Source organism: Pogona vitticeps, chromosome 2 (genome assembly GCF_051106095.1).
Source record: "Pogona vitticeps strain Pit_001003342236 chromosome 2, PviZW2.1, whole genome shotgun sequence".
Classification (NCBI taxonomy): Eukaryota; Metazoa; Chordata; class Lepidosauria; order Squamata; family Agamidae; genus Pogona; species Pogona vitticeps.
Window position 1 is genome coordinate 113784670 of NC_135784.1, and position 23608 is coordinate 113808277.

At 38.8% G+C, this 23608-nt stretch overlaps 1 protein-coding gene across 2 annotated transcripts in view; it reads left to right on the forward strand.

Annotated features, from left to right (window-relative positions):
* HTR4 (5-hydroxytryptamine receptor 4) overlaps nucleotides 1–23608 on the forward strand; it is a 242181-nt gene that overhangs the window by 139855 nt on the left and 78718 nt on the right. For both annotated transcript variants that reach the window (XM_072990255.2, XM_020780479.3), the window contains exons 5-6: nucleotides 17778–17931; nucleotides 19439–20007. In XM_072990255.2, the coding sequence (XP_072846356.1) occupies nucleotides 17778–17931; nucleotides 19439–20007 (723 nt within the window). The remainder of the gene's footprint in view (nucleotides 1–17777; nucleotides 17932–19438; nucleotides 20008–23608) is intronic.

Consider the following 23608-nt stretch of genomic DNA (forward strand, 5'->3'; position numbering starts at 1 on the left):
AGCCCTCTCTTTGGAAGTATTCCTAATGTCTAACAGTAGTTATTTTGTAACAAAATAGGTGCTAAAATTTACAACATAATAAAATAGAAATCTGCATTAATTTTCTTGTAAGTGGTGATATATGGAAGTGAAATCTGGACCATAAAGAAGGCTGACCGCTGAAGAATTGATGCTTTTGAATTGTGGTGCTGGAGGAGACTCTTGAGAGTCCTCTGCCCTGTAAGGAGAACAAACCTATCAATTCTGAAGGAAATCAACCCTGAGTGTTCACTGGAAGGACAAATTCTGAAGCTGAGGCTTCAATACTTTGGCCATCTCATGAGAAGAGAAGATTCCCTAGAAAAGACCTTGATGTTGGGAAAGTGTGAGGGCACGAGGAGAAGGAGATGGCAGAGGATGAGATGGTTGGACATTGTCATCAAAGCTACCAACATGAATTTGACCCGACTCCAGGAGGCAGTGGAAGACAGAAGGGCCTGGTGTGCTCTGGTCCATGGGGGTCACAAAGAACTGGACACAACTTAATGACTAAACAACAACAACAACAAATGATGGTTTCTAACTATGCTGTTTCTGGACTGTTGATTTTACTGATTTTATCTTTGAATCTGTTTTCTATACATTTATTTTTATTCTATTTTATGATGTTTCAAAGCTGTCTTGAGCACTACTAGCTAGTGGAAAGGTGGGTCAGCAATGTAATAAACAGGTACATGGATGGATGAATTGATTAAGCAAATACAGTGGTGCCTTGCTTAACGATTGCCTCGTTTAGCAATGAATTCGCATAATGATGTGTTTTTTAAGAAAATAATATGCACCGTATAACGATGTTTCCTATGGGCGATTTTCGCTTAGTGAAGTTTGGGACCATGTTTCGCATAACGAATGCGATTTTAGGTCCCCTGCTTCACTTAACAATGTTTCTTTTTTCAATTAAAAAAGTGTCTTAGAAGGGTCAAAAACGGTTCTAAATGCTTGGATTCGTTAGAGGACCCCCTAAGTCATGTGCAAACCTGATTTGGCTTTGATCTCACTTTTTGTTAATTTATGGTTAATTTTTTTTTCTGCCCATAGAAACCAATGGACCTGTCAAAATCTGACAGCTCCATGCTTTCCTATGGGGGAGAAAACAATTCGCCATAAATTAACGAAAGTTCAGATCAAAGCCAAATCAGGTTTGCACACGACTTAGGGGATCCTCTAACGAATCCAAGCATTTAGAACAGTTGCTGAGTCTTCATTAATTTTTTGTGAATTCTTTTCTTCCCCCATAGGAAATAATGGAGCTGTCAGATTTTGACAGCTGTCAAAAGTTGGGGGGAAAAATTCACCATTAATTAACGAAAAGTCAGATCAAAGCCAAATTAACTTTTGCATCCGTTTTAGACGGTGCAGAAGCTAATCCAAGCATTTAAAACCATTTTGACCCTTTTATGACACACTTAAATTTGCAAAAATTGACTTCGCAAAGCCATTGAAATGTATTGAGTCAGCTTCAATACATTCCAATGGAGGAAACATTGTTTCGCTTAACGATGTTTCCTATGGGTTTTTTCGCTTAACGATGGCAATCCGTTCCAATTGGAACGGATTAACCGGTTTCCAATGCATTCCTATGGAAAATGGTGTTTCGCATAGCGATGGTTTCACATAGCGATGGTTTTTTTGGAACGAATTAACATCGCTATGCGAGGCACCACTGTATACAAATAATAAATACTAAGAGAGTCATCACATGGATCCCCTATATTGCATCTATCTAGCCCTGAGTGAAGCATACACTGAGGTAAAGGCACTTCAATCAGCAGAATTGTCAATGAGAAGGGTTACATTTTCACCTTCCACTGACATTCAGCTGAAATGCTACACTGCCATTCCCAATGACATGCTTGAGGCTGACTAGTCTAGGGAATGCAAAAGTATGAGTGGATCTATGCAGATTTGTTCTCCACTTAAAAGCAAGCAATTGCTCTCATTATAGGTAACCTAGCATAATCCTTCTTTATACAGTGGTGCCTCGCTTAGCAATCGCTCCATTGAGCGACGAAATCACTTTGCGATGGACTTTTTGCGATCACAAAAGCGATCGCTTTGCGATGGTCCCTATGGGGAAATTTCGCTTTGCGATGATCACGGGGAAGTGATCATCGCAAAGTCCCCATTTTCGGCCAGCTGATCGGCAGTTTCAAAATGGCCGCTGGGAAAACAAAATGGCCGCCCGCTGTTTTGCCTCGCTTTAGAGGCACCGAAAATGGCCACCCCTGTGGAGGATTTTCGCTTAAGGTGAGTTTTTAAGCCCATAGGAACACATTAAACACCTTTTAATGTGTTTCTATGGGCTTTTTAAAATCACTTAGCGATGAAATCGCTTAGCAACGTTTTTCTGGAATGGATTAACGTCGCTAAGCGAGGCACCACTGTATATGCCTATCATATATTTTTCTCTTTTAGTAATCTGTGATCAATATGATCTGGTAACACTCTTTGGTAATTCAGTAAGTAGCCCTTACTGTTACAACTTAGATGGTAACATATGTGATTCCTTATCCACATATAAAGGGCAGTTCATAACATCCTGGATATTTATTGAGCCTGTTCATCCAAGTGCACACAATGATGGGCTCATGAAAACCAGGGCTGAAACCATTACCTCATTAAGCTTTGTAATTAACTTATCAATGACTTGCCTCCTAAATTAAAGAGATCATCATTTCATAAGTGCTGGCCATCTGGGTTCTTGCACATTCCCTGGTGGCTCATCTACTGATTCCTCTTAATGGTTGGAAGAACGTGCCAGAATTTCTGTTGGAACAGACCTGATGGGTGGCATGAGGCCTCCTTTGAGACCCATGTTTTAAACCAGTAAATGAATGCCAGAAGTAAAGGGAGAGTGACTCTACACACAGTTTCTTCCTCTGCTTTCTGCCCTTATTTACTAGTTCTCTTCCTTTCCAGTCTATTGGAAGCTGGTAAAAGCAGAGCATTTCAGAGAGGCTTTTCACAGTATCCTCTCCCCCATCCGTCCCCAACCACTGGTGACAGAGAAATAGACTCTTATGCTATTTTGTTTAATTGTCATTACTTTTGGTGCTGTTGTCACCATTTTTATGTTTTGTAAATCGCACAGAGTAGTGGCTTGCCACTAAATGGATGGTAAATAAATAAATAAGCAAGCAAATAAATAAATAAATAAATAAATAAATAAATATTAATTTGCATATTGGGATAGGGAGAAAACCTCAAAGATCCCTCTGTGTGAGGAGGCACCTCCATCCAACTAGATAAATTCCCCATAGAATGGCAAAGCTAGAGAAAGCCATCTGCCAGAATGCAATTCATTTACAATATATTAGGATTTCCTGTTGCAGTTGAAGAGCTTAAAATGATAATTTGCATTAGAAATATTGCTAGTATTATGTCTTTATAATATATTCATCTTGTGCAAATTGTAAGTCAGAAGCTATACAGATATGTGAAAGCTACTGAATGTTTCAGGAAATAATCTTTAGTCACAATTGCCTAGAAGGCCAGACCCAACCCTCAATATTTGTTTGTTGTTAGATGGGCATCACTCTTCCATAACGGCTATGATATATATGTGAGAAGTTTTTTTATCTTCAGATTGGTATCACTACCAAATTTAGGAGTTCCTGCTCAGGCAAAGCACCTGAGAAATTGTAAGGTTAGAAAGAATAATTTTGAATACACTGTCAGACATTTCTCAGAGAGGCCTTGGCATGTGTGATGCTCCTTGTTGATCAGGCTAGACTTTGAATGGCACGTGACCTGACTCTTTAACATTACTGGATGTCCCATAGGCGGTGTGGAGATCACAAAGAAACAGATGCAGATATGTGTCAGATCCTTGTCTTGCAGCTGTTAGTGTTCCTGGTTCAGTTCAGAAAGAATTATAATGGGGTAAATGACACCTTTTAGAAAATGGGATTCATAAAGTAGTGTGGGGTTTGAATGTGCCTGCTCAGTTCCTTCTCCAGTCTGGTATGACTAATAGTGAGCACTTTATCAGAATCATGTGTTCCATTGTTCCTTTATTGAGTTGATCTATCTCGTGTTCAGTCTTCCTCTTTTCCTACTACCTTTTCCTACTGTCTAGGAGGGAATACATCCTCATAAGCTTTAATTTTTCTTATCCAGAATCACATACTGTATTTGAATCCTGGAGCACCATAGCCCTGTTTAGTCATTCCTTAAGCATGTGTAATAAAGTCTAGGTGAAAAGGTCAATGGAGCTAGGGAGAGAGGAAGGTTGGGCTTGCGCACACACCCTCCTGCTCTTGTATGCATAATCAGCAGCGGAACAGATGTCAGGTGAAGCTGCAAAAAGGCCAGACCTGTAAATTATAATAGGTAACAGAGAAACACTAACATCAACACTATGTAAGGGATGCTTTTTCTGCCCAAAGTTACATGATTCATGCAGGCACTGCACTGAACCTGACAGCTAAGTTCTGCATGAGCACAAACTGTGACTGTCACAAGGAACCTGGTGCTTCTTGGGATTTGTTGTGGCAGAATTAATTCTGCATTTTGTCATTTCCCCACTGCTAACATTTTTTTCTGTGGTTGGATTTCTGTCTGAGACTCAGGAACATGTACCTTTCTGGATAACTCATATGGTATAAAATACTGGAATCATTTTTGAAAAAACAAAGCTTTCTGTTTGTTACTTCAGGAATAACCAGGAGGTGTTGATTTATAAAGGTTTCTTTGATAATAGATTGCTTCTGAGTTCATTGCTGCCTTTACAAAACACTCCCAACTGCAGTCAGGAGAAGAATCTGACAGACCCTCCGGTGAGTGGACAGCTGAAATATGAATCCACCTTAAAAGCAAAGGGTACAAAAACATGCAGAGGAACAAACTATAGTAGTAGAACAGTGGAGGGAGTTTGCAAAGCCCTGCAGTGTGAGATCTTGAGTACCTTACCCACCCACCATACTCATAGATTTAATGTGAATGATCCAGAGCTCACTGTGCCATTCTCTCCACACATAACTCAGCGATAGGAGTTGAGGCAGAAGAAACAGGGCAGAGTGATAATGAGCACACACAAGGCCTGTCATCTGAATAGGGCTACAGAGTCTGACGATGCCTAGCCTCCAACTGTCCTTGTCCATTCCTTGCAGCTGTCTCTCTAGAGCAGTGGTTCCCAACCTTGGGTCCACAGATGTTCTTGGACTACAGCTCCCAGAAATCCTTGCCAGCACAACTAGTGGTGAAGGCTTCTGGAAGTTTTAGTCTAAGAACAGTTTGGGACCCAAGGTTGGTAACCACTGTTTTAGATGAATTGTGCATATAGATGCTGGGGCTCACAAAGCATCATGCCCACTATGTTCAGAAGTGATTCTGCTTGTTCAAATACAGAGCAGTAAAGGGGGGAGCGTACATGTATTATTAACAGGCAACTGAGATTGCAAGGCTCTGATTTCTTAATACTACACTGAGTCTGTGACACCACAGCAATAATTATTTTCAAATAAAGCTTTTTGCAGAGCTACTACTGCCACAAACAACTGGCTTCCCTCCCCTCAAGTCTGAAATTTTTAAAAAAGTTGAATAGCTTTCCATCCTTTTTTCAAGCTTCAGATTAACTCCATTCTCTTTTTAAAGATATCTTGTCTGTTCAGGTGTAAAGAAGAGCCTCTGAAGAAAAAGAAGCATGAGTTCTTAGAGATTGTGTGGGAGTAAGTCTGAGGTGGCTAAATGAATGCTCTTAATGTCGGGCAACAAATGTAATATATAGTAGCTTTAGGGTTTTTTTCTTCTTTGTGAAATGCAAAATATGGTTTCCTCATGCAATATCAAAGTTATGGGAGAGTAAAGAGGAAAAGCTATCCCAGAATAGAAGGCTATGACTTTGGTTAAGGAAGAAATATCCTTTGCTAATCTGTCTCTTTAAAAAAATTTGAAGTGCATACTGTTACAAACAGCTATGATGTCACCTGTCCTTCAAGGTTTAGGCTGGAGTGTTAACATCCAATGGTGGTCGGAAGGCGGGACATCAGGGGGAGGAGCTGGGATATATAGGGGTGTGTATGTGTGTGAGTGTCAGATCAGGATCTGTGAGTGTTGAGATGAGATAGTGATCAGATTGTGTGGAGATATGAGTCTGTGTGAGCTAGAGCCTTTCTTTATGTGATTACCTGATTTATTTGTTATACCAATCTTAATGTACCAATCAATAAACTTTAGTTATTTTGTTTGAAATCCATTCCGGCCTGAAGATACTTATTGCAGGGAATGGTTGGTGGCAGACTACCAGAAGAGTAACAGTGGAGTGACGTAGCGACCTTCCTTTGTGAGGTAGAAGGAGGCCGTTACACATACATTATTTTTGCAATTGCAACTGCCACTTTCTCCAGATACTTCCGTGGAATCATTTTTTGTCTTGGTTTGGAAGCCCTTTTTTTTCCTATTGCTCATTAAGTTTACTTGGCTTTGTGGGAGAGACTTTGTTGTAGTCGCTGAGAGCAGAGACGGGGGAGCTTGTGGCTCTCCAGATATTGCTGGATTGCATTTTCTGTTACACCCCAACTTGCTTGTGCTGGCTGGGCCCAGTGGAGAGTTGCAGTCTAACTTAATCCGGGCTGTCACATACCATGATTTTTTGGCTTAGAGATGTTGTCATTCACCACTCTCCAAGATCCCTTTCCTGACGTCTACATCTAAACTACCAGCTGAAACCCGATCAGTATATATGAAAGGTGGAATCCATGCCCCTTCAGTTTTTACTTACATTAATCTGAGGAAGCAACCAGGAAGTTGTTTGTCTAGCTGCTTATGCTGTGTTTCCCAGCGTTTGATATTTAATCTGTTGACCACATGATGATAGTGCTAATTGTGAGTAGATATGATCTTTTTTTTTTTTGAATAATTATTTAAGGACAAGGTAGGGTATATAAAAAATAAGGGGGAATAGGGAAAAGGGGGAAATGGTTAGGGGGATAGGAGAACACAAAGTATACAATCATCCAATCAATTCATATTACAATAACAAATCAACTTTTTGCTTTTTCACAATTTGATTACCCTCCTGCCTTCATCTTATAATTTAATTTTAGTTTAATTCTATGTTACTCCAACACTATCTGGTAACTGCAGCCATTTATACAATACATCCCATCGTTCAGTTTTCTTTTGAATTGAACATTCTTTCAGCCCATCTGACAGGATATCCATTTTTGTCATTTTCCATATTTTCCCAATAAGTTTCTCTTGTTTCAATATCTCTGCTTTCTTGAGATTTTTAACAGAATGCTTTTTAATATTGGAAGCTGCATAGGTCACTGAATGACTCTTTATCCCATCTATGTTACTTGGTGTCATGCCCAATAAAGTCGGTTCTGAAGTTTGTGCAACTTCATTTAACTGTTGTTTGGTGTCTAATGTCCCCTCTTTCATCACTTTCATCAGATCTTCTATTTTGCTAAGACCTTCATTCACTTGCTGAAACCCTGTTACTATTGTCTTTTGCATAGTAATCTGCCATTCCTTTTCTATTTCTTGAACAACTACAGTATTCCAAAACTTTGAGCTTGCACAGACCAAGTCTCCATTTGATGTCTTAAATTTTGGGGGGCCATCTCAGGCTTTCAAATAAGTGGGGTTTGTATAGATGATACTATGTCCTTAACCACAATGATCGCCCCTTCGATATCATTCAACAGTTTCCACACTTTTATCAACAATCCAAACCCCTAACCCTAAACCTCCCCTTAGATCTCTCTCCAATCTTTATCCAAATATTATAATATAAAAATCAACTTTTAGACCAGCAAATTCAAATTCAAATAGAACCATGGCACAATTCTTCTCCCGAGTCTAGCAAGCTACTATTATCAGTCTCACACACAGTCCAACAAACCAAAACAACAATCACAGAGTTTCAGACTGTCCAGTAACTGTCCTTGAAGCCCGTCTTATGATCTTCCTATTAATCCATTAATACTCCTCAGTCCAGTCGACCACGTCAGCTCCTTCTTTCTTCTCCAGAAAACCACCAGATTCTATTATCAAAAGTTTACAGAGTCCAGGAAAGAAGAAAGAGAAATACATCCAAGCCAAACTGCATTCACAAAACTCAAGTCTCTTGAATCCTGTCCGATGGTATTACCATCTGGGATTCTTTTCCAGAAACACAAGGTTTATTTTTCCGTCTCACTCTCTCGGCTTTGAAACCAGCCTGCTGTATTAAGAGTTAGTTAGTTAGTTTCGCTTTTGAGGCAGACTGATAAGATAGGCTCACTGCTGCTTTTCTTCTTTCAGCCAAATATTTTCATTCTTATTTTCAGCTTAATGGGGCTGTTTCATAAATCAAAGGCTTCAGCTTACTTAGTTGTTATATATTTTAAGCTTATATTGGTTCTTCTCTTCTCCCCCGGTAAAGGGTTACTCATGGCTCAGTGCCAAATATGGCTCCCTGCCTCCGATCCATGCTGGGTGATTTCTTCAGAGGGAAGAAGTCCGGGTTTGCCTCCGATTCTTCTCCTTCTGCTGCTCACCATCTGCTTCAGAGAGAATTCTCCTAGGCTCTCCTTCGATCCCCATTTCAAAAAGGGGATCCCGGACCGGACGGGTTCCAGTTTTTCCAGAGAGCTCTTCTCTGGGGCTACTGGCAGCACCGTAACAAAGCCCCGCCTCCTCGTGAGTAGATATGATCTTCTGGTACGAGGACGCAGGATATTTTGCCTGGCCAGGAGACTTATGTTTCCTATAGCATTTTGAGTTGCATTATTTTGTTTTGTGTTTGTCTTGTGTGATCACCTGTACTGGTCTTTTAGGGCAGCTGCTGGGCATGTCCAGAGGTAGATGGACATTCTCCTAAAACTGGCAATGGATATTTTCATCTTGTGTGCATGAAACAGGCATCTCACATTCTCTACATTTCACAATAGAATATTAGAGTGGAATATACGTGAGGGCATTGGATTTAGGCACGTGAAGACAGGAATGTTGTGTCTTTTGTTCCTCAAAGTAACACATTAGATTGAGAGACACACCTGTACACAATTTATAAATCATTTTGGGAGGAGGGGGGAAGAGACAGTATGTTTCCAACATCATGTCTTTCATTTTTTTATTTTTTGAAAGTTGGAAGGGAGGCCACGTAAATGGAACTCCAGGCTTTATTATTCTCGGCCAAACACAGCTAGACCTGAAAGAAATTGCCAGTCCAATTGCATAGAATTTACCTTTCTCCGGTCTAAGCTGTTATAGAAATGCTGGATGGTGCACTGAAATGTAGCTGCCTGAATTAGGATTGAGTGAGAAATGTATTTAGTTTGCATTTCAGTGCAAACATGACATTCATATTTTCCAAACTTAAAGACAGATTGGAATACAGATTTCTCTGCATAATTGGCAAAATGCTTTATTCAAATGGGGGAAAATGTATCTGCAGAAGTGCACACAATGACATGCCCTTTTAAAACTGCATACGACAATATGCAGAAGTACAGTATCTGTTCCAATTTCCTGTGGATTAAAAAAAATCAGCATCTGATGTGGAAAATTTAAAGTGGGGGGGGGAAAGGGGTGTCATGACAAAACTGAAAAACCTCAACCAAGAAAGTTAAGGCTCTGTAAGATTCCTCACCTCCAGCTGAGATTAACACGAAGGGAAAACACTACCTGTGGTTCCTGTCACTTGCATAATATTGCACACTCACAGACATGGCAAGCACAATGCCAAAACTGATCAAACGGTACAAATTCTTAAGTGAAATAGCAGTCACAAAATCAGCACAAAAAAAGAGAAATATCTGAGCACAAATCAACGCATTCTGTTCCTACCAGTGTCAAAACTCTTTTCAGACTGTCAGTAGATTTCTTGTCATCCTTCCTGGTAGGGGGAAGAATTTTGCAATTTCTCAGCCTTGCCTGCAAGGATGAGAAAAGTGAGGATTCCCATCCCCCACCTGTACTAGAGAACAATTGACGAGACAAAATTGGGGAGCAAATGAAAAATAGGAAGGACATAAATGGAAAGAGAACAAAAGGGAAAGGCTAGAGTTGATATTCCCAACTCTCTTAAAAGCTTTCATATTTTCCAGACAGTCTGTCTGTCAGTCCATCTGTGTATGCTATGTTTAGATATGGCATAAATTCAAGCAAGGTAGTTCTCAGGTTTTTTTCACATTCTAGCCTGACTGAAGAGCAGAAGCCATGCAGATGAAGAGGCTGGCGATGGTTTTGAAGTAAAGAGAGAAAGCTATAGGGCACCTTCCCCTGAAGACTGAATGAAGTAGGTGGTAGATCTGGCAGCTGGTAGGAATGTGTGCTGTTTGCTTCCTACTGATGTTCTGCATGCACATTTAAAAATAAGCAAGTCCTTAAGAAATGTCACAGATCTCCAGTGCTCTCTTCTCCAGATGAAACCAAAATCTGATAAATGTTGCTTTTGGAACTTTTTGCTGCTTAGAAGTCGGGAGCAAATATCAAACAACAGCCCTTTATTTATTTATTTATTTATTTATTTATTTATTTATTTATTTATTTATTTATTTATTTATTTATTTATTGATACCCTGCCTATCTGGTCGAACAAACACTCTAGGCAGCTTCCAACGTATATACCAACAATATATAAAATATAACAACTTTTTTAAACATCAGTATGCCGCCATGTTTTGATTCCATGCCACAAAATAAACTTCTTGTCACCTAGGATCTGTGTGTGTGTTTGTGTGTGTGTGCGCGCGTGCATGTGTGTGTGTGTGTGTATGTGTGTGTGTGTGTGCTAAAGAGGGTATGGCACTAAAATCTTGTGTTTGCTTCACCGTTTGAGATCCTTCTCCCCTTCCTCACAGTAGTACCACTGTTCCAAAAGGTCACTGCTATCCCATGATTGAGAGAGACCCTGTGGGATTATGCTGCCTGTGACACCCATCTGTACACACTTCTCAAAAGATGATGCATCTTTTTACCACGGGCTTCATTTAAATGATAGCTTTGCTATTTGATATATCTTTTCAAAGGAAGATTTGTCCAAATCAGTACATGGGACTGGATGCTTGCTTTTTCCCTTACCATGTTTGTGTTAGTTTGTTTTGCGAATCCAGTACCTTAAGTGTGTATGCCCATATTCCCCTCCCCAGTTTTCCTTAAACACAGGTGGGTAACTTGTGCCTTTCGAGATGCTGTTGCATCTCCCTTGATCATTCACTTTTTGCTGTTAATGGGAATGCTAGTTGTATAAGATCAAGAGCAGTCCTTCTCAATCTTTTTTTTTTTTTGCCATGGGCATAAATACAATATAAAAGAAATATAAAATCCTGAATCAGGATTGTATAAATGATATAAAGAACCTTATAAGGTGGTGTGTGAAGAATTGTTTCCAGTCTGTGGCCCCATTCAAATGTGCCAGGGTTGGTCTAGAGAGCCACAGTAGCCCATTTTTCTGATCTAATGGATCATTTTCACAGAACATAAAAACACCTATTGTAACGATAGGAAATGTGCGTGACTCCAGCGAATTACATTTAGAGTTGAAATACAGCTCCAGTGATGAGTGCCTGGATTGCATTTTTGTTGTGTACGAAGGACTCCCTGTATCTCTAATATCTATTTAATGCACTGCGTATGTAGAATGTTAATTATATGGCAAATACTTTGGGCAACTTGTGATCTATATCCATCTTTCTCCCTTCAATGTGCCTCGTTTCCTTTATTAGAAGTAAATAGTTTTCCCTATGATAATCTTCTCTGCATCAGCCCAAAGTCAGACTTAGGGGTCATGTGTGGAAATGGTATTGACATTTGTGCACTGTATAGATGAGACTTGGGAACATAAAAGTTTGCCTGTGGAAATTGAAGGGCAGGAAATATGAAATCGCAAGATGCCATTCGGAGAGCAGTAATATTTTACTTTAACAGTTTGTTTAATCCAAAGCGATGCTGTCAGCTGTAGTATCCATAAACCTGTGGAGCTAAATAGTCTGGCTGAATTGTCTCTTCACAGTGGTTAACTGAAACCATTTCTGGATGATTTTCATATAATTTTCCTACTGCTGATTCAATGTGTTAATTGTCAAGGAATTTGCAGACCTTTTATTTCTCTATTTTACTCTCTGTCTAAGCATGTTCCTTCCCTCTCTTGACACAGAGTAAAGAACTCTGAAATAGAAATAAACTTCTGCAAAATGCCTTCTTCCGGCTAGCATGGTCCACTATTGTCCAATAGATGTCTCTTCCAGTATGAGAAAAGACTGACCTGGGAGAAAGAGACCAGACACTGAACATTGCTCACATAATGGAGTGTTATTAGTTGCCACTATGGATGGGACTCCTTCGTTAACAAAAATGAAAAATCACGTGAAAGAGGCTCTTATTTTCCTTCCATATTCCTTCATTGTTACCTGTAAGACAGCCTCTTACATATGAGGGATTCGTGTTGACAGAAGAGAGCTACATGAATATTTTGTGTTCTTTTCTGTTTCCTTCTTTTGTTCCACTTTGCTTTCCCCTCTTGTCTATCAAATCACATGGGAAACTATTATCAAATAGTGTCTTAAGGGCTGGTGTCAGCAACCAATCATAACATACACAGGAGAGTCTGGATTGGTTGAAACAGAGTGGGAGCGTTTTTCTTTGCTTCACTGGTTCCTTGCGGGTGTGGGAAATCCGGGCAGTCTCCCATCTTGTGCTGCTTTGTCTGGCTTGATCTATTTTGGACTCATAGAAGAAAAGAGAGAGACACTAAATGGTGGAGGAAGAGAAACCTCCTATTCTAGTCATTTTGTTTTGGGGGTGTGTGTTTGTATTTTTCATCTCTATTTGCTTACTTTCTTTTCTTGGTTTCAGGGAGAAGGGGCTGGGTGTGTGTGATATATTCTGCTTGTGTGTGTGTGTGTGTGCGCGCGCGCATGCACACATGTGCTTTCCATGTTTGATTGTATTTATAATTGTTTGGCGAATACGTTGTGTGTATTTATTTTATTAAAGGTGCATATTTGATGGGATGATAGTGATGATGATCACCAACTCATTCCATTCTTAGACAACTTATTCCATTTCAGATCCAGTTTTAGAATAGATTGGTTCTTTGTTACCCTGCCTTTGCTTTGTTTGGTTAGTTTTTGTAGCTTTTCAGATTCTTTAGGGTTTCTGGATGGGTGCCACAAAGACAGGAATGGAGAGAAATTAAATGAACAAAATTAATGAAAGAACTGAAAAAGAGCCAGTCACTTTCATGTTTAATGACAGAACTGGTAAATAAATAAATAAAAGAGACACCCTAAAAGAATACAAAATTAATCAGAAATGAGAAATGTTCACCATGAACACCTCTAGTTGGCACAGTCAGTCAGCAAAAATAGCAGATGCAATCAGGAAACAAAATAGTCTACAGAATTCCATCTGCACCTGTGTAAGCACATTAACAGTTCAGAGTTTGGAAACATTATTTTTTTGGATGAAATTCCGATAATCCCTCACCCAGTCAAAAAAAAATTGCAGTTGAAAAATGGAACATTTTTAAGCTCTGTAATTGTGTCCTAGAAAATTGTTCGTCCTTTTTCAAATGGAGGGTTGCAATGTTCGGATCAAAAGAGTCGGAGCTTTCAACAATACAGCAATTCAACTGTATTAATACTGGCCTTTATAGATGTGTGCCTGCAGTTTCTGTTTACCTACTTCCCATCACTATTTTCTTCTGTTATATCTCAGTGAGTTGGGATTGTCTTGTTCTGTTTTCATGGTCATTTAAACCACTTTGAGAGCCTTTCCAGCTGTAAAGTGATATTTAAATGAGCAGTCTTCAGAGGGCCTCCTGTTTGTTGCAGCTGTTCATCGTGGTTGTATGATTTCTCTGTGCACTGTTGGAGCTCAGTGATTCCACCCACCCACCCTCTAGCATGGATATGATGCTAATAGGTTTTGCATGGCATTCAGGTTGTGATTTTCATAAAGTTAGAGGCCCAGACTAAATGTTCATTAGAAGCAGAAATGTTGTTACAGAGACATGGTTCTGATAGACATTTATTATTGAGCAATCATACTTGCAGATACAGCCCATTGACTAGTAACAAAACAAGGTAAAATAATTTGTAAAAACTATAGGAGGTGAGAAAAACTGATGCTTTGACAATTAACCATTTTCAGCACTTAAGGAATTCTTTCTTCTACAGAAGTACTATCTAGAAGGTATATGTTGGCATAGCCACCCAGAGACCTCTGGGTAGAGTGGGCGGCATATAAATTAAATTAAATTAATTAATTAAATTAATTAAATTAATTAAATTAATTAATTAATTAATTAATTAAATAAATAAATAAATAAATAAATAAATAAATAAATAAATAAATAAATAAATAGAAAAGGCAAGGTAAATGGGGTGATTTAGAGCCTTTGAACTGAACAACTAAATATATGTCACCACATTCTTCATACCTGCATTTAGTTTGCAGGATATTTTTTTCACTCTAGCTTCTGTCAAGCATGAACACTGTCAACTGGATGTTAATAAGAGCTCTGATATGGACCATTAGACATTTCTGTCTTTTTAATCCTTATTAAGAAGAATGAACAATCAGGAAAAGACTAATAAAGTCTATATAACAGGATTGACCACAATTTAATACAAATATTTAAGAAAATTAAACATACAGAGTATGTTTTAAGTATTCCTTCAGATTATGAAGTTCCTGTACTTTTTAAAAGAGAAAATTTAAATTTAGAAATACAACCATTATAAAGAAGTCAGGTTTTGCTAGGAAGCAAAATAATTTGAAAAAAGAATGATGCTAATCCAAGTGTTCTAATTTTTTATAATCTGTTCTAATCCATATTCTAATCCATATTAGTTAAATATAGATTGGGTTAATTTAAACAACATCATGGTGAAGTGTTTTGAAGATGTGGGGGAAAAATGTATCTCTGGATGGCTGGGAAGAATTTGTGGGAAATGATACAATTTTTCAGTAAATGTATCTATTGAAGAGAGCTATTTTTTGAAGTTATCTAGCTGTGATAGCACAGTTTTGAAATAAGCAGAAGCTGCAGTCAAAATTGCTGAAAACATCGACAAAAAAAAGGTTCTCTATATTTTCACTCCAATGTGGATGGTCATGTGTTTTGTAAAAGAGCTACTGAAAGAAAGTTAAATCTATGATGGGAGAAAAAGGCATATAATGTGTAACTTGATTCTCCTCTTGTGGAAGTGGCCATAAAGAGCATTACTTTAAATGTCTGTTTTGAAGCCTTGCAGAGAGAAGGATGCTGGCCTTCCATATCTATTATGTTCCTTCACTTGGGGACTTTCAGTATCTTGCAGTTCTCTCTCTCTTTAGAGGAAGACACTTTTTGATGGACCCTAGAGAGCTGCATGTATTCCCCAAATCACTATAAAGAACTAAATCATTATCCCTTGCATGGAATAGTTTTTGTGCTTCCCCTAGTATGGAGCAGGCTCAGTCAATACCTATGTTTGCTTTCCCTCTTGCTTTGGATGCAGGCAACCATATAGTTCTGCTATGTTCAGTCTTCTGGCCTCTTCTTCATTTTCCACATGATGAGTATCAGTTTTCCATTTGTTGGTGATCTCATAGCTGGCAGATATTATTTCTGTGGACTTTTTTTTTGGGGGGGGGGTTATGTATATATAAAAAACACAGCACATGGAAAAATAATTCCCTTTACAATCTTTCCTATTTTTCTGTACATTTTAATTATGAAGCTGTCCTTAATGGTTGAAATACAGAGGAGCCTATTATTCCTACTAGCATATGACCCCCTGTGCAGACCTTTCAGCTCATTTAGCATAAATATCAGCAGGAGGGGGCAGTGTGTATTATAGACAAGGGTCATTAAGATGTTCCTCAGAAGCCTGCTTTCCTGTGGTTCAAATAACAACAGTTGGCTTCCAGTTTACCAAATATTTGCATTTTCAGTACTAAACAGTGTTCTTGTCTGAGTGATATGCAGCACATATGAGCTTCTGCTTTAGAAGCTTGAAGAGTGCTGTCTCTGTGGGTGAAGCTGTATGCATAATGCCAAAAACAAAAATTAAGAAGTGGTACGAGCCAAAGAATTGGACAGCTACTTCTGCATGCCCAAAGCAAGCTTTGGGCATTGTTTCCCAAGCAGCCACCCCTCCACTCTGCTTCCTGCCAAACTGCAGGAAGCCACTAGTTAATTGTTTTTATCTTGGTGACTTTTTGTTACTATAGTCACAGAGTCACCTTTCTTCAGTATTTGAAAGTCAGAAGCCTTTAAATTAGTTGCCAGTTATATCTCCTTCAGATGAGGAGAGATCAGAAGTGAAGTAGGACCATAAGGATTGACAGGAGAAGTCACAGAGGCCTCGGTTGCTTCAGAGATTCGGACTCCATATTTTGCTTCACAGGCAAATTCACAGGATATTTTCATATCTTTCTTATTGCTGGCTCAGAGGTGCTATAGAAAGCTACCCAGACATTTGCTGTTTATTTAGATATTTGTATGTTACCTTTGAGGGGAAAAAATAAAGCCCCTCAAAACTGAAATAATTAGATTTTTTAAAAAAAGTTTGAAAACATAAAACAGGCCCATATACCCTTCGTGTATTAAAAAGCAGGCCAAAGCAGCTCAAGCCCAGATCAACAATATGTAAGAAAAAGAATGCAAGCAACTACGGGGTGGCAGTTGGTTGTTGTGGGTTTTTCGGGCTGTTTGGCTGTGTACTTAAGGTTTTTCTTCATAACATTTTGCCAGTCTCTGTGGCCAGCATTTTCAGAGGACAGGAGTCAGAACTCTGACTGTACTCTGGTGCAGTTTGTGGGATAGTTGAGTGGGATCGTCTTTTGTCCTTTTCAGGAGACTGGGCGATTATGGTGATCAGATTTTTGTTGTGGGCGTATTGTTATGCTAAGGAGAAGAAATGATCTGTCTTCGAGAATACATCAAGGGGCAGTTTAAAAATCCTATTAGATATCATTAATTAAATGAAGACATATTTAAGGCCCACTTACAAAAATAATTAAAGAGAAGATAACATATATTCGGTGGAAGAGAAGTCCAGAGACACCTTAGAAAAAGCATAAGGCCATACACTGACCAGTCCAATTGCCCTTAGTGGTGGGTTTGCACACAGAGTCTCTGTGACAAATATTAGGACTCAGGCAGATTCGCATGCACCTTAAATCCTAATTTCTTGGAAGGGTTGCTCCAGGTTCCATCCAGCTTTATTTACTGTGGTTAAAATCTTTAGTCCTTCACCACTTAGATCAGTGGATTTGTCCCTATGTGCAAAAACATCAAAGCCCAAGGGAGGTAAATATTTCCATGCTTTTAGAGTTTGCCGAAGGTTTCTTTCTTAAGATAAATTGCCACAATAATTTCTGTGCAGGTCATCCCCCCCCCCCGGCTAAATAAGAAAATATTTGCCTGATCTGTGGAAATGTATAAAGGTAGCAATGTATCCTTTCCCTCCCCTGGCTTTCTTGACTAACTGGGGGAGGGAGGGAACTGAAAATATATTAAAGAGGAATAGGGGCTGTGCAGTTTTGGAAGGGGCTGAATTTTAGCTGCAGTACTGCAGCTTAACCACTCCACCACAAGGCTCCTCTTGTATACAAATTTCACAGAATTGGATTGCTTGTAATACTGAATTGCTGCTCTTCTCTCCATGCTGTTTGTTTGTTTGTTTAAATTTGGGTGAAAAAAGACTGTTGCACAAGAATTTTTACAGATGAATGAGTAATAGAAATGAATTGAAATGACTTCAATTCACACATTACTATTCACATATTTTAGAACTCTTTCTTTTCTCTTTCAGGTATTATGCTATCTGCTGCCAGCCCCTGGTTTATAGAAATAAGATGACTCCCTTGCGCATTGCACTAATGCTGGGAGGCTGCTGGGTAATCCCGTTGTTTATTTCTTTTCTCCCTATAATGCAAGGCTGGAATAGTATTGGCATCATGGACTTGGTGAGTAGATCCCACTGCTTTGATGTGAAACACATTTTATATCAGTATAAACATTGTTATAATGCCCTCGGTCTGAAAACTGACCATCCCATCCAACAACGTTAAAGAAAGAATGTCCAAAATAAATATTCAGAATTCATTCAGAAAATGTTTTTACAGGAATCAAGAAGGCACCCCTGCCACCCAGTGCTATAATGTTGACCACCCAGTCTCTTTCAAGACTGATGTGTCTTGAAAGAGATAAAGCTTCCCTGGTAAAATCTGAGCCATCTGCATCTGCTCTGACCACAGTGCCTCTTTCCTTTACAGGCAAAGCCTTTTGTTTGCCATTTATTGTTTTCCATTTATGGCTCACTGTGATCTTGATGACTATCAAAGGCTTAATTCTCTTTTGCTACAGCAGTTTAGGAAACTGGCTCTAGAGACAACCTCCAAACATATCTTGTGGCTCTGTGGAAATATCATTACTTTGAATTTAAGGATAATGCAAAACTGCTGATAGAATACTAAAGCTGGAAGGGTCTGTAAATTTTCATTTAATCTAGGCCCTTGCACTGAGTCATTACAAAGTGACCATGGTTTACGTGTCTTCAGAAAATCACTTAGCATTGAATTAAATGCATTATGTACTTTAGGGAACTGAATGCCAATGGTCACATTTGTTAGAGAAACTTGATTGTTTAAAAGGGCAATCTGAAGTGTTGAAAGTAGGAACTACATAATCCATTTGCCCCTCAGTTTTCTTCCACAGTAGAATTCTAGATTCTTGGATATGCTGTCTGGAATTCACACAAACAAAAGTTGCTGTGGATAGGAGCAACAGCAAATCAGCAAGCAGTAACTGGTTTAAACCTCACTTCTCTGCTCCAAATTGGCACCTTCCAAAGTAGCTTTTCTGTTAAAAAAAAAAAAAGTAGAACTCCAGGTCCTCAGTTTTATTTGTACATATTTTGTATTTGGTGTTGTCCTCAGAAACTCGATGAAGGTTTGCCCTGATACATACCCATCCCTAATCTAGAAGAGTTAGGTTTCAGAATGGTCTGATTGGTAGCTTTGGTTTCAGCATCAAGAACCAGACAGGAAATGGTGGGATCCTTAACTGAACTAGGTACTTAGAGATACCTGAGATTCTCTGCTTAATAATTGTAAGCTGGCCCTTACCCCAGTATTTATATATCAGTTTTATTAGCAGTGCAAAAGAAACATGAATACAGAGGAGATTTTTCAAGAAAAAAAATAGAAATTGAGAGAGAACATTCAAGGGAAAAGACAGAAATGATAAACCAAGCACTGGGTAAGACAAATGTTGACTAAGAGAAATTATGTGACATTATGATAGAAATAAACTGGGAAATAAAAAATAGGAAGAAAGATTGGTGAAGCAACTTCTCACATTTTACAGGTAGAAATGGATGAGAGAGGAAAAATGATTAAGTATCAAAGAAACTATAAAATACCAGTATATTTCTTTCTTTCTTTTTCTTTCTTTCTTTGTTCACCTTCTCAGATAGAGAAAAGGCAGTTCAACAATGTATCCAACTCAACCTACTGCATTTTTATGGTCAACAAGCCTTATGCCATCACTTGCTCTGTGGTGGCCTTCTACATTCCATTTCTGCTAATGGTGCTGGCCTACTACCGGATATATGTTACAGCCAGGGAGCATGCTCACCAGATACAAATTCTACAGCGTGCAGGTGCACCAACAGATGGGAGGCCGCACCATCCTGATCAGCACAGCACACATCGTATGAAGACTGAAACTAAGGCAGCCAAGACTCTCTGTATCATCATGGGGTGTTTCTGTTTATGCTGGGCACCCTTCTTTATCACAAATGTAATAGATCCTTTCATAGATTATGCAGTTCCTGGGGAGATATGGACTGCTTTCTTGTGGCTGGGATACATCAATTCAGGATTGAATCCTTTCCTTTATGCATTCTTGAACAAGTCTTTCAGACGTGCCTTCCTCATCATCCTGTGCTGTGGTGATGAACGATATAGAAGGCCTTCCATCTTGGGACAAACTGTCCCTTGTTCTACCACTACTATAAATGGATCAACTCATGTGCTAAGGTGAGTGGTTGTTCAAACTGCATGTACTTTGATGCAAGTAGAAGGTGAAGGATAAAACAAGTGTTATCTGTTATTGTGGGTAAGATGCATTTTGCTTTCTGAAGTGGATCAACAAATGGTTCCTTCTCCCAAAGTTCAGGTGCAGAGTCTCCAAGGTCAGTCAAGTTATTATGGCACGTGAGCAAGACACATGAGTGAAACAGTCACCTGTCTCCATCTTTGGGATATACAGAACAATATTGTAAAAACATACGGTAATAGAGGATTAGGTGTCTAAAAATTGATGTTCTTTCATGATGGATCTGCTGCCTAATAGAACTACCTCACTTTGTCTAATGGTAGTGCTGGACCAGAAAAGGTGTAAGGTGATGGTGGACTCTGGCTGTTAATACCCTGTGAATTTATAAAGGAGAACTACTATGTGTGTATTTTAATGGGCTAGCTGTGGCATATCCTAAACCTTAACTAGAAGAAGTTTCTGCATTGCTAAGGTTTTTGAAAGCTCTCTGAGTTTAGTTGTAAAATTCTGCTTCTTAAACTCATAAACATGTTACACAGGCAAGGGACTTGATAATAAAATACCAAATATCATTGATGTTTGTTTTTCTTTATAATATGTTCTTTGAAAACATATACTTCTCTGTTACCTTATGGGCAGAAAATAACTTTATATGCTATTTATCACTGACCGATCTTGTTATGTCTATAACTATATTTGAAAGCCTCTGAGCACACATAGTTATGTTCACATTGCCCAGATCATACTGTGAAAGAACGTGGCCTCGGATAAAGGAATTGGTGTGTCAGTGTTTTGCATTTTAATGTATGGCTACGTGTGCAAAAGAGAGATCCCACACAGGGAAAGAGAAACAATTACCTTTGCTAATATTGTAATGGAAATGTAGGTAATTTGCTTTTCCCTAACCAAAACATAAGCCTCTCTCTATATCTCTCTCTTTGGGCAAAATGCACACTAAAATATGTATATTAGTGAAAGTGATGTACAAAGACATGTGAAATTATGAAACAGTATATCTTAGGAGAACCTCTGTGCCATCCACAATAGATTGGTGTCCAGCCTGATGAAGATTACTATAGGTTGAAAGCTAGCTTTTTTTTTCTTTTAGTGGTTTATAATAAAGGTGTCACCTGCCTTTGCTTTGATATGAACATGCTTGAGATTTTAAAAATACTGTAAAACAAATTCACTACTGAATGTAGAAATGTGCAACATTTCAGTTAGGTTTTAAAAATGGCAAACTGAGGAAGAAGAGTCATCTCTCTCTGATTTTAGAGTTTCACAGTGGAGGATAAGAGAAATTGGAGCTTGTCAAGGCTGAATGTGTGGCCTCCAAAGAGGAAGAGAGTCAGGGGAAATAAATGTTTCCAAAGATATCATTTTTTTCTGCTGCATAATATGTCATACTAGATGTTATGGATGTATAATTGACTTGTGTGTACTGGTAAACACTAAATATTAAGTTTCTTAATCTAGCCCCCCTGCCAAAGACAATTCCACTGAAGATACATATTTAATATTAGGATTCTTGAAGACTGAGTAAATTTAGGCCTTGAAAAATTATTTTTCAGCAATCACTTTGAACCATTGCCTGTATCAAGTTGAGTACTTTCCTTGCTTATGTGATGTTGTTGAATAAGCACATTAGTGTATGCAGAAAAAGGAGAAGAGTCAGTTATTAATAGAATGAAATTATGATGCATATTCTTTGAGGTACAGCTTTTAGATGACTAATGTTTTGAGGAGCTAGCCATAGGTGCCCTCCTCCTCCTCAAACTACAGGGAGGTGAAATAGGAAAACAAATAAAAAAATAGACATAATCTGTATTTATTCTTTTCAGCTCATATCAGTTATTTTTATTTTGTAAGCAACAGGTGTTAATAAAACTGACACTTTCTAATTTATTATTATATATATCATTGCTTTACCACTCAGTGTATCATGTGCCCTGTAGAGAAATAAAACCCCATTTATTGTAAACACACACACACACACACATACACACTCACACACTCACACACACAAACAATACATTTCTTCACATCCAGTTTTGTTGTAACATCAGAAAGGATTTTTAACTCTGGTTGAAGAGAAGAAAGAATTCACCCGTTCCTCTTTACTGTGAACGAGTAGCTCCACATCAGGGTGATTGCTTGTCATGTAGAATGTCTGAGGTGCTATCCCTTATTTCATTATCCAGTTAAGGGGAGGGTATGAAATACTTTTTTTTCCCTGCCAACCTAGCAATTTGAAAGCATGCAAATGCAAGTAGATAAATAGGTACCACCATGGTGGGAAGGTTACAGCGTTCCATGTCTAAGTTGCACTGGCCACATGACCACGGAAACTGTTTATGGATAAATGCTGGCTCTACGGGTTGGAAATGGGGATGAGCACCGCGCCCTAGAGTCGGACACGAATGGACTAAATATCAAGGGGAGGCTTTATCTTTAATACTTTTGCCTAATACCTTGGAGAAGGCTGGCAATCAGACTAAACAATATTGAAGTACATGTATTAGTTGACTAGCAGTAGCTCCTGTCTCATATGCATAAAATGAGATTGAATAATGCATGGAATGGGCTTTACAACCATGCCCCTGACCTAGCATTTAAGGTAAAGGTGAAGGTTCCCCTTGACATTTAGTCCAGTCATGTCTGACTCTAGGGGGCAGTGCTCATCCCCATTTCCAAGCAGAAGAGCCAGCATTTGTCAGTAGACAGTTTCCATGGTCACATTGACAGCACAACTAGACACGGAACGCCATTACCTTCCCACCGTGGTGGTATCTATTTATCTATTTGCATTTGCATGCTTTTGAACTGCTAGGTTGGCAGGAGCTTGGACAAGCAATTGGAGCTTACTCCATTGTGTGGATTTGATCTTACGACTGCTGGTCTTCTGACCTTGCAGCACAGAGGCTTCTGCAGTTTAACCCACAGCACCACCATGACCTAGCATTTACATGAGTTAAAAGGGAAAAAAAGGTTCATTGACTTTCTCTACATTCTGGAACTCTGAAGATGCTATCTTTGACTTGCTGACGTAAGTAAGAACTGACTTTATTAGAGCCAAATGTGCTGTGTGCACCTGGAAACAGGGCCTGAGAGGCTAATTCTATATGTGAAAGGGGCTAATTTTGAATAACCCACAATTCAATGTATGCCTACTTTCTCACTGCAGTGATGTAATGAATTTCCTTCTATGTCCATGTTTGACATGATTCACCTTCTTTTCTCTCTTTGTTGGGAATTTTCTTAAGATTATATTATTTAACCCATATAATGTTTACTTGTCAAGGATCTTCCTTTGAGAAGTGGATTGGGCTTTTCAGCAATGTCTAGTCCTACAGTTTTGTCATATTTGTAGGAAGGCAATAGGCCAAAGCAAAAGGCTTTCTTACTATAGCTGATAAAAAGCTTACGTCTGATTAGTAGAGTTGTCAGCATGCATTCCATCCATTGTTTGTTATCATATTCTTGAGTGACCTTAAACTTTTACTCAACGTGAGCTGCTTATGGTAATTAATGCACAAATGTTCGAAGGGAGCAAAGCAGATCATGCTTCTTTGACTTGATTAT